The 16,114-nt window shown below is 44.0% G+C and overlaps 1 protein-coding gene across 1 annotated transcript in view; it reads right to left on the bottom strand.

Moving 5' to 3' along the window:
• The window catches only part of kirrel1 (kirre like nephrin family adhesion molecule 1), a 139,300-nt gene extending 127,329 nt beyond the window's left edge, over positions 1 to 11,971 (bottom strand). The window contains exon 1 of the mRNA XM_062965375.1: positions 11,742 to 11,971. Within this exon, the coding sequence (XP_062821445.1) occupies positions 11,742 to 11,793 (52 nt within the window). The 5' untranslated portion in view covers positions 11,794 to 11,971. The remainder of the gene's footprint in view (positions 1 to 11,741) is intronic.
• Between the last annotated feature and the right edge of the window lie 4,143 nt (positions 11,972 to 16,114).

Here is a 16,114-nt window from a genome sequence, read left to right as displayed (position 1 = left end):
ATATGCTGGATTTCATATCACAAAATCACAAGCCGAACACTTCCCAAGCATCTAGGACTGTGTGATGTATTATTATTATTATTATTGACACAACAACAAGATATGCTGGATTTCATATCACAAAATCACAAGTCAAACACTTCCCAAGCATCTAGGACTGTGTGATGTATTATTATTATTATTATTGACACAACAACAAGATATGCTGGATTTCATATCACAAAATCACAAGTCAAACACTTCCCAAGCATCTAGGACTGTGTGATGTATTATTATTATTATTATTATTATTATTATTATTATTATTATTATGACACAGCAAACAAGATAGACATGCTGGATTTCATATCACAAAATCACAAGTCGAACACTTCCCAAGAGTCTAGGACTGTGTGACGTATTATTATTATTATTATTATTATTATTATTATTATTATTATTATTATGACACAGCAAACAAGATAGACATGCTGGATTTCATATCACAAAATCACATGTCAAACCAAGCGTTTAGGACTGTGTGATGTATTATTATTATTATTATTATTATTATTATTATTATTATTATTCTGACACAGCAAACAAGATAGATATGCTGGATTTCATTTTGCAAAATCACAAGTCGAACACTTCCCAAGTGTCTAGGACTGTGTGATGTATTTTCGGATGATGCACGCAGATCCCAGCAGGGTGGCCTTTTGCAGTTGGCAGATCGTGATTTTGTCAATGTCTATTGTTTCCAAATGCCGGCTGAGATCTTTTGGCACGGCACCCAGCGTGCCGATCACCACCGGGACCACCTGCACTGGTTTCTGCCAGAGTCTTTGAAGTTCAATCTTGAGGTCCTGATAGCGGCTGAGTTTTTCCTGTTGTTTTTCGTCAATGCGACTGTCACCTGGTATGGCAACATCAATAATCCAAACCTTTTTCTTTTCCACAACCGTGATGTCTGGTATGTTGTGTTCCAGAACTTTGTCAGTCTGGATTCGGAAGTCCCACAGTATCTTTGTGTGTTCATTTTCCACGACCTTTGCTGGTTTGTGATCCCACCAGTTCTTTGCTGCTGGGAGGTGGTACTTGAGGCATAAGTTCCAATGAATCATTTGGGCCACATGGTTGTGCCTCTGTTTGTAGTCTGTCTGTGCGATTTTCTTACAGCAGCTGAGGATATGATCCATGGTTTCGTCGGTTTCCTTGCAGTCTTCTTCTTCTTATTATTATTATTATTTTATGATACAGCAAACAAGATAGATATGCTGGATTGTGTATCACAAAATCACAAGTCGAACACTTCCCAAGGGACCACGTTGACCAGGGACCCCTCTCCAACATTTGTACCAAAAGGGTTACGAATCAGTTTTTGGTCAACTTTAGATTCTGTTAGTTTATTTGTCGTGCTGATTCAGAAGATTACATTGGATAGACTACATCGGCTCTAGTTTCTGATATAGAACATATTCCATCCAGTCGTTGCCATCTCCTCACCCACAGAAAACCATATTTAATAAGCCTTGCACTATAAGAGGGTTTTGCGAGGCCCATTGCTCGTTGCAATAGTGTAATAACAATAAGGCCATGGATCATATTTTTGTTCTTGTGGACCATTGGGAACCACTGCTTTAAACACAACTTGTCTGTGCCTCTTTTTGGTGTCCTAGCTGGGTGTTTCTGCACAGCATTGAGGGTTGGACTAGATGGCCCTCGAGGATCCCCTTCTGGCTTAAGATTCTGCCTCCCTCCTCCCCCCTTTTTTTTACAATTAGCTTTAATCTGCTCAGTTTTAATTCAGCCTCCCTCTTTTGCACTGCCTTAGGGGGTGAAGGAGGACATGAAAAAAAATAATAATCCAAGAGAAAGAAAAGAAAGAACAGCTCAGGGAGAGGGAGAGAGAGAAATGAATGAATATTTCAATTTGTGACACGCCGCCGTCATGGAAAGAGAGCCCTGTCGGGTGATTGAAAGAAGGCGGGGTGGCGGAGGGAAGCGGTGCGGAGGGGGGGGGGGGGCAAGGAAGAAGAATGGCTTTCATTTAGATAAAATAGAGAAAATTATTTAGCGAAAAATGAAGAGGGATGAAGCTCATCCACGCAGGCACAGCTCCCGCCTCGCTCCGGTACAGCTGTCGGCACGGCCCCCCCGGACCCCCCTCGCCAGACTCATCATTGCATTTTTCAACCCATCATCCAAAGCCTTATCGATACACATCTCCTTTAAAGGGGAGACAGGGGTCCGATAGGAGGGCCGCAATCGGACCGTGGGCCATACGCCCTCGAGCCCAACCCAGCGGGCAGTAGTGCCCACAGCTAAAATCAGGACAATAAATACAGAACAACACTCAGAAGACAGGAATCTCGGGGCCTGTTAATACCTCCCAACAAAGAAATCCCCCAGGCAGGAAGCAGCCAGGCTTTGAAGCTGCAAGGCTAACTCAATGCTAACCAAGCTGCCCAATTGGAACAACACTCAGAAGACAGGAATCTCGGGGCCTGTTAATACCTCCCAACAAAGAAATCCCCCAGGCAGGAAGCAGCCAGGCTTTGAAGCTGCAAGGCTAACTCAATGCTAACCAAGCTGCCCAATTGGAACAACACTCAGAAGACAGGGATCTCGGGGCCTGTTAATACCTCCCAACAAAGAAATCCCCCAGGCAGGAAGCAGCCAGGCTTTGAAGCTGCAAGGCTATTCAATGCTAACCAAGCTGCCCAATTAGAACAACACTCAGAAGACAGGAATCTCGGGGCCTGTTAATACCTCCCAACAAAGAAATCCCCCAGGCAGGAAGCAGCCAGGCTTTGAAGCTCCAAGGCTAATTCAATGCTAACCAAGCTGCCCAATTGGAACAACACTCAGAAGACAGGGATCTCGGGGCCTGTTAATACCTCCCAACAAAGAAATCCCCCAGGCAGGAAGCAGCCAGGCTTTGAAGTTGCAAGGCTAACTCAATGCTAACCAAGCTGCCCAATTGGAACAACACTCAGAAGACAGGAATCTCGGGGCCTGTTAATACCTCCCAACAAAGAAATCCCCCAGGCAGGAAGCAGCCAGGCTTTGAAGTTGCAAGGCTAACTCAATGCTAACCAAGCTGCCCAATTGGAACAACACTCAGAAGACAGGAATCTCGGGGCCTGTTAACACCCCCCAACAAAGAAATCCTCCAGGCAGGAAGCAGCCAGGCTTTGAAGCTGCAAGGCTAATTCAATGCTAACCAAGCTGCCCAGCTGGAACATTCACATTTGCCTCCAACAGACAAGAGTTCTTTCTTTCTCCCACCCTGGAGATTATTCCACAGATATATAAACCCCACTTGCCTACTTTCCAACAGACCTCACAACCTCCGAGGATGCCTGCCATAGATGTGGGTGAAACGTCAGGAGGGAATGCTTCCGCAACATGGCCAAACAGCCCAGAAAACTCACAGCAACCCACCGGTTCCGGCCATGAAAGCCTTCGGCAAGACCTCTACAATTGCTTAACTATTTCACCCATTAGTCTGTTTTCTCTCCAGACCAATGAAATAACATTTTTTCCAGAATCTTGGCCTCAAAAGGAGTGAATAAGTGAGGCTGCCGTGGGCGAAATCATCGCTCTTGGGAAGGGTCTGAGATAAGCAGAGATTGCCCTGCAAAGAAGCCTTGGAAACCTATTGAGATGTTTCATGCAAAGCCGGCCCTTTCTATCTCTGACTCATTGCAAAGTCTACAAATACACACCCTATGGGGAGATAAGATTTGCATCAAAACCCGAAATCTATGCAGATGGGGGGCCACAAGCAAGAACCTTTGTTATGGGAAACTATCACTTCAATATGCTAAAGATGGGATGCCACAATCATGCCTTGGACCCGATAGGGTTTTTCCCCAATAATAATGCCTTTCACGTCACACTTTGGATGTTTCCACTCACACCTTCTGACCCAAATCCTATTTTGAGTCTAGAATAAACTCCTTAAATATTAATAACCTATACACATAATATAAGTGAACATATGTATTAGACATGTCCAAAAAATCGTTTTGAATCATATATCGGAATTATTTCGGATTGTTCTCGCTTTTTGATACGCATTCCGAGACATTGTCTCACAGCGCAACCAGCAATGTAATTCGAACCATTGTTGGCCCATTCTCTAATTGTCTCTTAATGTTTCGTTAATTCCCCCCCCCCCATTTTTAAAAAAATATATTTAAAAAAATATTTTTTTAAAATAATTTGTTTCTGCAACCTACCTTGAATGGGAGCTTAGCGCAGCCTAACATGGCTACCGCTCCCCGGCCAATCAGAAGCTTCCATGATGGACGCAAAGGTGGGGGCTAACGTCCTCTGCATCCACATGGAAGATTGCCATACAAGCCCGGTGTGTAGCGATTGCGCATGCGCATCCGCCATTTTAGAAACATTTAGAATCATTACGAATTTTCGGAAATATCCAAAAATTTTGGGTGAAAAAAATCGGAAATACTTTCTATATCGAAGCGCCAGCACCCCCTACTTTAGAAATGAGAATTGAAACATTTTTTTCATCGATCGGACATGCCTAATATGTATGTATGTGTGTGGCTGGGATGTCGACTTCCACAGTCAAGTTCCCACTTCCACAAATAGCTATAGTTCCCACTACCAGGAGACACCAATGGGCCTTCCTCCAATGACGTTGCACGTTATGGTGAGCGTCATGAACATATCCAAAAGCCCTGCCCATGTCCTCCACAAACACCACACTGTCCACCACCCAAGGGAAGGCTTTCATATGGAGACAATTTCATCCTAGATTTTCTGTTTTTCCTCCACCACGGACATTTCGGTGTTTTTTACTCTTTCCATTGGTGTGGAATTTGAATGATCCCGCCCATCTAGATGGGTTTTGGAGGTCACTTTCCTTATCTATGGTACTATGAGACCGTCTAGATGGGTTTGAGGGTCCCTTTCCTTACCTATGGTTTTATGAGATTGTCTTGATGGCCTTTGGTGGACCCTTTCCTTACCTATGGTCTTATGAAACCATCTAGATGGTGTTTGAGGGTCCCTTTCCTTACCTATGGTCTTCTGATGGCCTGACGAGATAATCTAGATGGCCTTTGGGGGCCTCTTTCCTTACCGATGGTCTTATGAGACCATCTAGATGGGTCTGTGGAAGTCTCTTTGCTTATCTATGGTCTTGTGAGATTGTCCAGATGGTCTTTGGAGGGTCTCTTTGCTTATCTATGGTCTTCTGGTGGCCTTATGAGATCATCTGGATGGCCTTTGAGGGTCCCTTTCCTTATCTATGGTCTTCTGATGGCCTTATGAGATCATCTAGATGGCCTTTGAGGATCCCTTTCCTTACCTACAGTCTTATGAGACCATCTAGATGGCCTTTGAGGTCCCTTTCCTTATTTATGGTCTTCTGATGGCCTGATGAGATCATCTGGATGGCCTTTGAGGGTCCCTTTTCCTTATCTATGGTCTTCTGGTGGCCTTATGAGATCATCTGGATGGCCTTTGAGGGTCCCTTCCCTTACTGATGGTCTTATGGGACCATCTAGATGGACTTTGAGGGTCCCTTTCCTTACCTATGGTCTTTGGAAGTCTCTTTGCTTATCTATGGTCTTGTGAGATTGTCTAGATGGTCTTTGGAGGTCTCTTTGCTTATCTATGGTCTTCTGATGGCCTGATGAGATCATCTAGATGGCCTTTGAGGGTCCCTTTCCTTACCGATGGTCTAATGAGACTTAAAAAGTTTGAGGACCCCTGGTCTACACTGTAATGCAGTTCTATAATGCACAATTTGGGCAGTGCAGACACAGTGATACATTCCTTTTTTGGAAGGGAGGCTGGACTAGATGGCCTTTGGGAGCCCCCTCCATGTGAACGGATTGAGAACGGATGAGCCCTTTCCCGTATTTTATGGGTCTGAAGGAATTCTGGAAAAAGATGTAGAGAGGTCTCCTTGATTTGGGGGATTCAGCCTGGACTCTGAATAGGATCCGTCGCGGGGAGACTCGGCCCCCTCCCCAAGATCTTCCAATATTTCTCCCTCTCTTTTCCGCTTGCTTCTCCTCCTTCCAGCCTTGCAGAGTCTCCACCTCCTTCTTTCTCCCGCTCTCCATCCCCCCCTTTTTTTAATTAAAAGGAATGCGGACACCAAAGGAGGGGGCCTCTCTGTAGCCCACCTCCCCTATTTCTATTGTGTGCCTCTGCTGCTTCTCCGCCAATGAAGAGCCCCCAACCCTCTTTGCAGCACTCCCCCCACTCGGTAATGTGATCTCCTTCTCTCCCGCTCTCCTTAAAAGAGGCCATTCTTTTTGGACGAGGCGGCACATAATTCACCCAAAAGCGGAATGCGCTGAAGGATGATCTTCCAGCCCCACCAAAAAACTATTCCATCACTTTGCGGGATTTTTCAATCCCAGAATGGCTTCATTCCCATTAGAATGCCTTCGTTCCCATCGCAATCCATTCAGATGGAGGGGACTCCCAAAGGCCATCTAGTCCAGCCTCCCTTCCAGCAAGGAATGTATAGCTGAGTCTACACTGCCAAATAATGCCTTATTGAACTCTGAACTGCATTGAACTGAATTACTGTATATACTTGAGTATAAGCCTAGTTTTTCAGCCCTTTTTTAAATTACTGTATTTACGAATTTAGCACCAAAATATCACGATGTATTGAAAATATAGACTACAAAAATGCGTTGGATAATCCAGAATGTTGGATAAGTGAGACTCTACTGTAATGCCTTATTGAACTCTGAACTGCATTGAACTGAATTACTGTATATACTTGAGTATAAGCCTAGTTTTTCAGCCCTTTTTTAAATTACTGTATTTACGAATTTAGCACCAAAATATCACGATGTATTGAAAATATAGACTACAAAAATGCGTTGGATAATCCAGAATGTTGGATAAGTGAGACTCTACTGTAATGCCTTATTGAACTCTGAACTGCATTGAACTGAATTACTGTATATACTTGAGTATAAGCCTAGTTTTTTCAGCCCTTTTTTAAATTACTGTATTTACGAATTTAGCACCAAAATATCACGATGTATTGAAAATATAGACTACAAAATGCGTTGGATAATCCAGAATGTTGGATAAGTGAGACTCTACTGTAATGCCTTATTGAACTCTGAACTGCATTGAACTGAATTACTGTATATACTTGAGTATAAGCCTAGTTTTTCAGCCCTTTTTTAAATTACTGTATTTACGAATTTAGCACCAAAATATCACGATGTATTGAAAATATAGACTACAAAAATGCGTTGGATAATCCAGAATGTTGGATGAGACTCTACTGTAATGCCTTATTGAACTCTGAACTGCATTGAACTGAATTACTGTATATACTTGAGTATAAGCCTAGTTTTTCAGCCCTTTTTTAAATTACTGTATTTACGAATTTAGCACCAAAATATCACGATGTATTGAAAATATAGACTACAAAAATGCGTTGGATAATCCAGAATGTTGGATAAGTGAGACTCTACTGTAATGCCTTATTGAACTCTGAACTGCATTGAACTGAATTACTGTATATACTTGAGTATAAGCCTAGTTTTTCAGCCCTTTTTTAAATTACTGTATTTACGAATTTAGCACCAAAATATCACGATGTATTGAAAATATAGACTACAAAAATGCGTTGGATAATCCAGAATGTTGGATAAGTGAGACTCTACTGTAATGCCTTATTGAACTCTGAACTGCATTGAACTGAATTACTGTATATACTTGAGTATAAGCCTAGTTTTTCAGCCCTTTTTTTAAGACTGAAAAAGCCCCCCTCGGCTTATACTCGGGTGAGGGTCCTGGTTGGCTTATATTTGGGTTGGCTTATACTCGAGAATATATGGTACATTTATTATTTTTCTCTGTTATTATGGGTATTATTACATTTATTATTTTCTCTGTTATTATGGGCATTATTACATTTATTATTTTTCTCTATTATTATGGGTATTATTACATTTATTATTTTTCTCTGTTATTATGGGTATTATTACATTTATTATTTTTCTCTGTTATTATGGGTATTATTACATTTATTATTTTTCTCTATTATCATGGGTATTATTACATTTATTATTTTTCTCTGTTATTATGGGTATTATTACGTTTATTATTTTTCTCTATTATTATGGGTATTATTACATTTATTATTTTTCTCTATTATTATGGGTATTATTACATTTATTATTTTTCTCTATTATCATGGTTATTATTACATTTATTATTTTTCTCTGTTATTACATTTATTATTTTCTCTGTTATTGTTATGTGCCAGTGACACATGTTATGTGCCACATGACTTTGGAGGTGTCTATGGACAACGCCGGCTCTTGGGCTTAGAAATGGAGACGAGCACCAACACCCAGAGTGTGAGTAGATCAATAGGTACTGCTACGGGGGGAAGGTAACGGCGCTCCATGCAGTCATGCCAGTGGCCACATGACCTTGGAGGTGTCTACGGACAACGCCGGCTCTTGGGCTTAGAAATGGAGACGAGCACCAACACCCAGAGTGTGAGTAGATCAATAGGTACTGCTATGGGGGGAAGGTAACGGTGCTCCATGCAGTCATGCCAGTGGCCACATGACCTTGGAGATGTCTATGGACAACGCCGGCTCTTGGGCTTAGAAATGGAGACGAGCACCAACACCCAGAGTGTGAGTAGATCAATAGGTACTGCTATGGGGGGAAGGTAACGGTGCTCCATGCAGTCATGCCAGTGGCCACATGACCTTGGAGGTGTCTACGGACAACGCCGGCTCTTCGGCTTAGAAATAGAGATGCTGATAAGTTTTGTCCCATGGTCCCAAAAGAAAGCCAGAAAGTGCTGCAACTGGGCTCCTGAGGCATCAATCATGGCCCAGTGAGGAATCCCATTGGAAACTCTTAAGAAGAGCCTATGGGTCTAATATTGATAATAATAATAACATTATGCTGTGGACAAGTCTACATAGGGACCACCAAACGCAGCATTGCCCAAACAGGAGTCAAAGAACATGAAAGGCACTGCAGACTCACTCAACCAGAGAAATCAGCCATAGCAGATCATTTGATGAACCAGCCTGGACACAGGATATTATTTGAGAACACAAAAATGCTTGACCAATCCAACAACTATCATGACAGACGACACAGAGAAGCCACTGAAATCCACAACTTCAACAGAAAGGAGGAAACCATGAAATTGAACAAAATCTGGCTCCCAGTATTAAAAAACTCAAAAATCAAAACAGTAGATGGGAAAAACACTCTGAGGGCAGAGGAGCCCCAAGGACGGCTAATGACTCTGAACAAAGGATGCCCCCCAGGCAAGAGACAAACCTTTCCAATGCTAATTAGGGTGATTAACTGCAACATTCATGCTGGCTTCCAACTGACAAAGAACTCTTCTCACACCCTGGACTTTCCACAGATATATATCAACCTTCCTTGCCTAGTTTCTCCATGCCTCACAACCTCTGAGGATGCCTGCCATAGATGTGGGCGAAACGTCAGGAGAGAATACTTCTGGAACATGGCCATACAGCCCAGAAACACACAACTCTGTGATCCCGGCCATGAAAGCCTTCGACAACACAATAATAACATTAGTAGTAGTAATAATATTGATGTTTACAATAATGGTAATGATATTGTTATTAATATTATTAATTAGTATTAATAGTATTGATAATAGTAGTGATAATACTGATAATGTTTACAATATTATTAATTAGTATAAATATGATTAATTAGCATTAATAATATCAATATTAACAGTAATAATAATACTGATGATATTCTTATTATTAATATGATTATTATTATTAGTAGTAATAATATTAATAGTACCACTAAGGTGTATGATAGAAATGTAGACAAGAGTGGAATGCATATGGTATGATTATTATTAGTAGTAGTAGTAATATTAATAGTACCACTAATGTGAATGATAGAAATGTAGACAAGAGTGGAATGCATAGAACTGTAGTATAAATAAGATTAATTAGCATTAATAATATCAATAATAACAGTAATAATAATACTGATGTTGATATTCTTATTATTAACATGATTATTATTAGTAGTAGTAATAATATTAATAGTACCACTAAGGTGAATGATAGAAATGTAGACAAGAGTGGAATGCATATATGATTATTATTATTATTAGTAGTAATATTAATAGTACCAATAAGGTGACTGATAGAAATGTAGAGAAGAGTGGAATGCATATGTTATGATTATTATTATTAGTAGTAATAATATTAATAGTAAGACTAAGGTGTATGATAGAAATGTAGACAAGAGTGGAATGCATATGTTATGATTATTATTATTAGTAGTAATAATATTAATAGTACCACTAAGGTGAATGATAGAAATGTAGACCAGAGTGGAATGCATAGTACAGTAGAGTCTCACTTATCCGAGCCTCGCTTATCCAAGCTTCTGCCTTATCCAAGGCAGTCTGCCTTTTAGTAATCATTGTTTTTGTAGTCAATGTTGCAATGCTCTGCTGGCCCGTTTATCTTGGATAAATGAGACTCTACTGTAGTATAAATATGATTAATTGGTTTTAATAATATCAATAATAACAGTAATAATAATGCTGATGTTGATATTCTTATTAGTAATATGATGATGATGATATTATTAGTAGTAGTTTTAATAATATTAATTAATTAATAATAATAATACCACTAAGGCGAATGATAGAAATGTAGACCAGAGTGGAATGCATAGTACAGTAGAGTCTCACTTATCCGAGCCTCGCTAATACGAGCTTCTGTCTTATCCAAGGTAGTCTGCCTTTTAGGAGTCATTGTTTTTGTAGTCAAATGTTGCAATGCTCTGCTGGCCCGTTTATCTCGGATAAGTGGGACTCTAGTGTAGATAGCAGAGGGAACAATATGTCTACTGTGTTAAGAATGTATCCCAATTGAACTCACAATAGGGATGTTTTCCAATACTTCTAGAATGTAGACCAGAGTGGAGTGGAATGCATAGTACAGTAGAGTCTCACTTATCCGAGCCTCGCTAATCCGAGCTTCTGTCTTATCCAAGGTAGTCTGCCTTTTAGGAGTCATTGTTTTTGTAGTCGATGTTGCAACGCTCTGCTGGCCCGTTTATCTCGGATAAGTGGGACTCTAGTGTAGATAGCAGAGGGAACAATATGTCTACTGTGTTAAGAATGTATCCCAATTGAACTCACAATAGGGATGTTTTCCAATACTTCTAGAATGTAGACCAGAGTGGAATGCATAGTACAGTAGAGTCTCACTTATCCGAGCCTCGCTAATCCGAGCTTCTGTCTTATCCAAGGTAGTCTGCCTTTTAGGAGTCATTGTTTTTGTAGTCGATGTTGCAATGCTCTGCTGGCCCGTTTATCTCGGATAAGTGGGACTCTAGTGTAGATAGCAGAGGGAACAATATGTCTACTGTGTTAAGAATGTATCCCAATTGAACTCACAATAGGGATGTTTTCCAATACTTCTAGAACAGCCCGGAAAACATACAACAGGCAAGCGACTATTGCAATGCTCGGAGAGAGAGCCCCAAATCCCTGGCTCCGGAGCGAATTCCTCGCCCGGTTTAGACGGGTCCCAATCCGGAGTGAAGTCGGGAAGGGTTCCGGGGACCTCCTTGTAGGCAAACCCAACCCTCTTCCTTCCTCTTCTTGGCCAAGTCCGGACCCCAAAGCCTTGTTTCCCAAGTTTTCCCCCTCCTCCTCCTTCTCCTCCTGACGAATGTTCTGCGCGTCCTACCTTGGGCGAAGGCGGCTCCGGTGAAGACCCAAAGCACGGCCAGGGCCAGCATCGCTCCCGGCGGCGGGTCCCGGCTACACCATCCCCGAAAGGCTTCCTCCGCTCCTTCTTCTTCTTCTCTTTCTCTTTCTCTCTCTCAATCCTCCTCCTCGAGGCGCCGCCGAGCAAAAGAGGGAGGAGAGCCAAAAAGGAAGGAGGGAAAAGAGAGGGAGAGGACGGGGAGGAAAGAGGAGGAGGAGGAGGAGGGAAAACTCCGGGATGGAGGGAAGGAAGGAAGGGAGGGAGGAGGGAAGGAGGAGGAGGGGAGGGGCCTCGGACCCGCAGCCCCGCCCCCTACCACCCCTCCCCCCTTGGGCAAAGTTCTGGCACGTGTGAGCGCCGTACACGTGTCTTCAAAGGCAAATAAGCCACGCGGGACGCTTTGGCCGCCGCTGCTTCTCCGCCTCCTTCTTTCCTCAGCTTTTCCTTCCTCTTTTTTCGCCCCTTCTCTACTCTTTCTTCTCCACTTTTTCTTCTCCTCCTCTTCTCCTTCCTCTTCCTCTTCCTTTCTCCTTTTTCTTATCCTCTCCCTCTTTCTCCTCTTCTTCTTCCCCCTTCTTCTCCTCTTTTCCTTCCTCTTCCTTTCTCCCTTTTCTTCTCTCTCTATTTTTCTTCTTCTCCTTCTTCTCCTCCTCCTTCTCTCCCTTCTTCCTCTTTCTCTTCTTCTTCCCACTTCTTCTCCTCTTTTCCTTCCTCTTCCTTTCTCCTTTTTCTTCTCCTCTCTATTTTTCTTCTCCTCCTCCTTCTTCTCCTTCTTCTCTCCCTTCTTTCTCTTCTTCTTCCCCCTTCTTCTCCTCTTTTCCTTCCTCTTCCTTTCTCCTTTTTCTTCTCTCTCTATTTTTCTTCTCCTCCTTCTCCTTCTTCTCTCCCTTCTTCCTCTTTCTCTTCTTCTTCCCCTTCTTCTCCGCTTTTCCTTCCTCTTCCTTTCTCCTTTTTCTTCTCCTCTCTCTATTTTTCTTCTTCTCCTCCTCCTTCTCCTTCTTCTCTCCCTTCTTCCTCTTTCTCTTCTTCTTCCCCCTTCTTCTCCTCTTTTCCTTCCTCTTCCTTTCTCCTTTTTCTTCTCCTCTCTCTATTTTTCTTCTCCTCCTCCTTCTTCTTCTCCTTCTTCTCTCCCTTCTTTCTCTTCTTCTTCCCCTTCTTCTCCTCTTTTCCTTCCTCTTCCTCCTTTTTCTTCTCTCTCTATTTTTCTTCTCCTCCTCCTTCTTCTCTCCCTTCTTTCTCTTCTTCTTCCCCTTCTTCTCCTCTTTTCCTTCCTCTTCCTTTCTCCTTTTTCTTTTCCTCTTCCTATTTTTCTTCTCCTTCTTCTCTTTCCTCTTCCTCCTTCTCCCCTTCCTTCTTCCTCTTTCTCCTCTTCTTCTTCCCCTTCTTCTCCTCTTTTCCTTCCTCTTCCTTTCTCCTTTTTCTTCTCCTCTTTGTATTTTTCTTCTTTCTTCTCCGTCTTCTCCTTCCTCCTTCTCCCCTCCCCTTTTCTCCTCTTCTCCTTCCCCCTTCTCCTCCTCTTTTTCTTCCTCTTCTTCTTCCCTTCTCCTTTTTCTTCTCCTCTTCCTCTTACTATTTTTCTTCTTCTCCTTCCTCTTCCTCCTTCTCCATTCTCTTCTTCCCCTTCCTCTCCTCTTTTCTCCTTTTCCTCTTCTTCTTTCTTCTCCTCTTTCTCCTTTCTCCTACCCCCCCCCCCCCCGCCCTTTAGTCCTAAAAGGACTCTCAGGAGAGGTATAGAGGCTCAGCCCTGTCTCAGGCTCTTGGAAGGAGGCCCCGCCCCCTTCCCTAGCTCCGCCCTCTGTGTCCCAACAAGAGCCTCAGGAGAGGTATAGAGGCTCAGCCCTGTCTCAGGCTCTTGGAAGGAGGCCCCGCCCCCACCCCAGCCCCGCCCTTTAGTCCTAAAAGGACTCTCAGGAGAGGTATAGAGGCTCAGCCCTGTCTCAGGCTCTTGGGAAGAGGCCCCGCCCCCACCCCAGCCCCACCCTTTAGTCCTAAAAGGCCTCTCAGGAGAGGTATAGAGGCTCAGCCCTGTCTCAGGCTCTTGGAAGGAGGCCCCGCCCCCACCCCAGCCCCGCCCTTTAGTCCTAAAAGGACTCTCAGGAGAGGTATAGAGGCTCAGCCCTGTCTCAGGCTCTTGGAAGGAGGCCCCGCCCCCACCCCAGCCCCACCCTTTAGTCCTAAAAGGCCTCTCAGGAGAGGTATAGAGGCTCAGCCCTGTCTCAGGCTCTTGGGAAGAGGCCCCGCCCCCACCCCAGCCCCGCCCTTTAGTCCTAAAAGGACTCTCAGGAGAGGTATAGAGGCTCAGCCCTGTCTCAGGCTCTTGGGAAGAGGCCCCGCCCCCACCCCAGCCCCACCCTTTAGTCCTAAAAGGCCTCTCAGGAGAGGTATAGAGGCTCAGCCCTGTCTCAGGCTCTTGGAAGGAGGCCCCGCCCCCACCCCAGCCCCGCCCTTTAGTCCTAAAAGGACTCTCAGGAGAGGTATAGAGGCTCAGCCCTGTCTCAGGCTCTTGGAAGGAGGCCCCGCCCCCACCCCAGCCCCACCCTTTAGTCCTAAAAGGCCTCTCAGGAGAGGTATAGAGGCTCAGCCCTGTCTCAGGCTCTTGGGAAGAGGCCCCGCCCCCACCCCAGCCCCGCCCTTTAGTCCTAAAAGGACTCTCAGGAGAGGTATAGAGGCTCAGCCCTGTCTCAGGCTCTTGGAAGGAGGCCCCGCCCCCACCCCAGCCCCGCCCTTTAGTCCTAAAAGGACTCTCAGGAGAGGTATAGAGGCTCAGCCCTGTCTCAGGCTCTTGGGAAGAGGCCCCGCCCCCACCCCAGCCCCACCCTTTAGTCCTAAAAGGCCTCTCAGGAGAGGTATAGAGGCTCAGCCCTGTCTCAGGCTCTTGGAAGGAGGCCCCGCCCCCACCCCAGCCCCGCCCTTTAGTCCTAAAAGGACTCTCAGGAGAGGTATAGAGGCTCAGCCCTGTCTCAGGCTCTTGGAAGGAGGCCCCGCCCCCTTTCCTAGCTCCACCCTCTGTGTCCCAACAAGAGCCTCAGGAGAGGTAACAATTCTCAGCCCTGTCTCGGGCTCTTGGGAAGAAGCCACGCCCACTCCTCTAGCTCCGCCCCCTGTGTCCTAATAGGTGCCATCACCATCCCCTGGATCACTGCAGCGCCCACCAGGGGGCGGTAGTGCCCACTTTGGGAATCACTGGTTTATCATGTTGGTGAATTATTCAAACGCACACTGAAATAGCCAGTTTGACTCTACTTGGACTGCATTGGCTCAATGCTATGGAATCCTGGGAGTTGTAGTTTGACAAGGCCTTGAGGCTTCTCTCCCCAAACCGCGTCTCCCAGGAGCCTTGGCGGTTCAGGAGGTGTCATGCTGCTGTGTTCATTCTCTTATAGTCTGGCATGCTCCTTCAGCGCGGGATCATCCCAGGACAAGCCAGGCGCGGACACGCAGACACACCAGCTGCCTTGTCACAGCCGGTTTGCCTGGATGAGCCCCTTTCCCCCCTTTTCTTGTCTTTTTGCTCTTTTCGTTCCCTGATGGGTTTTCTTCTGGGACTCCACTTCCCCCGGAGACAAAACAACCCCAGGAAGGACACCTTGTGTCTCTGTGGATTGGGAGCAAAGCAGGAAAAGGCCTTTCCATCTAAGCATCTGGTGTAAAGATGCTTACCGTATATACTCGAGTATAAGCCAACCCGAATATAAGCCGAGGCACCTAATTTTACCACAAGAAAACTGGGAAAACATTGATTCAAGTATAAGCCGAGAGCGGTAAATTTCAGAAATAAAAATAGATACAGTAGAGTCTCACTTATCCAAGCCTCGCTTATCCACGTTTCTGGATTATCCAAGCCATTTTTGTAGTCAATGTTTTCAATACAGTAGAGTCTCACTTATCCGAGCTAAATGGGCCGGCAGAATGTTGGATAAGCGAATATGTTGGATAATAAGGAGGCATTAAGGAAAAGCCTATTAAACATCAAATTAGGTTATGATTTTACAAATTAAGCACCAAAACATCATGTTATACAACAAATTTGACAGAAAAAGTAGTTCAATACGCAGTAATGCTATGTAGTAATTACTGCATTTACGAATTTAGTACCAAAATATCACGATGTATTGAAAACATTGACTACAAGAATGCATTGGATAATCCAGAACGTTGGATAAGTGAGTGTTGGATAAGTGAGACTCTACTGTATTCAAAAACATTTAACCTACTGATGGTTTGATTAATGTAATTTTATTGGTATCTGTTTTTATTTCTGAAATTTACCACCCTCGGCTTATACTTGAGTCAATGTTTTCCCAGTTTTCTTGTGACAAAATTAGGTGCCTCCGCTTATATTCGGGTCGGCT

Source organism: Anolis carolinensis, unplaced genomic scaffold (assembly GCF_035594765.1).
Source record: "Anolis carolinensis isolate JA03-04 unplaced genomic scaffold, rAnoCar3.1.pri scaffold_14, whole genome shotgun sequence".
Taxonomy (NCBI): Eukaryota; Metazoa; Chordata; class Lepidosauria; order Squamata; family Dactyloidae; genus Anolis; species Anolis carolinensis.
This window is presented reverse-complemented; position numbering and strand designations above follow the sequence as displayed.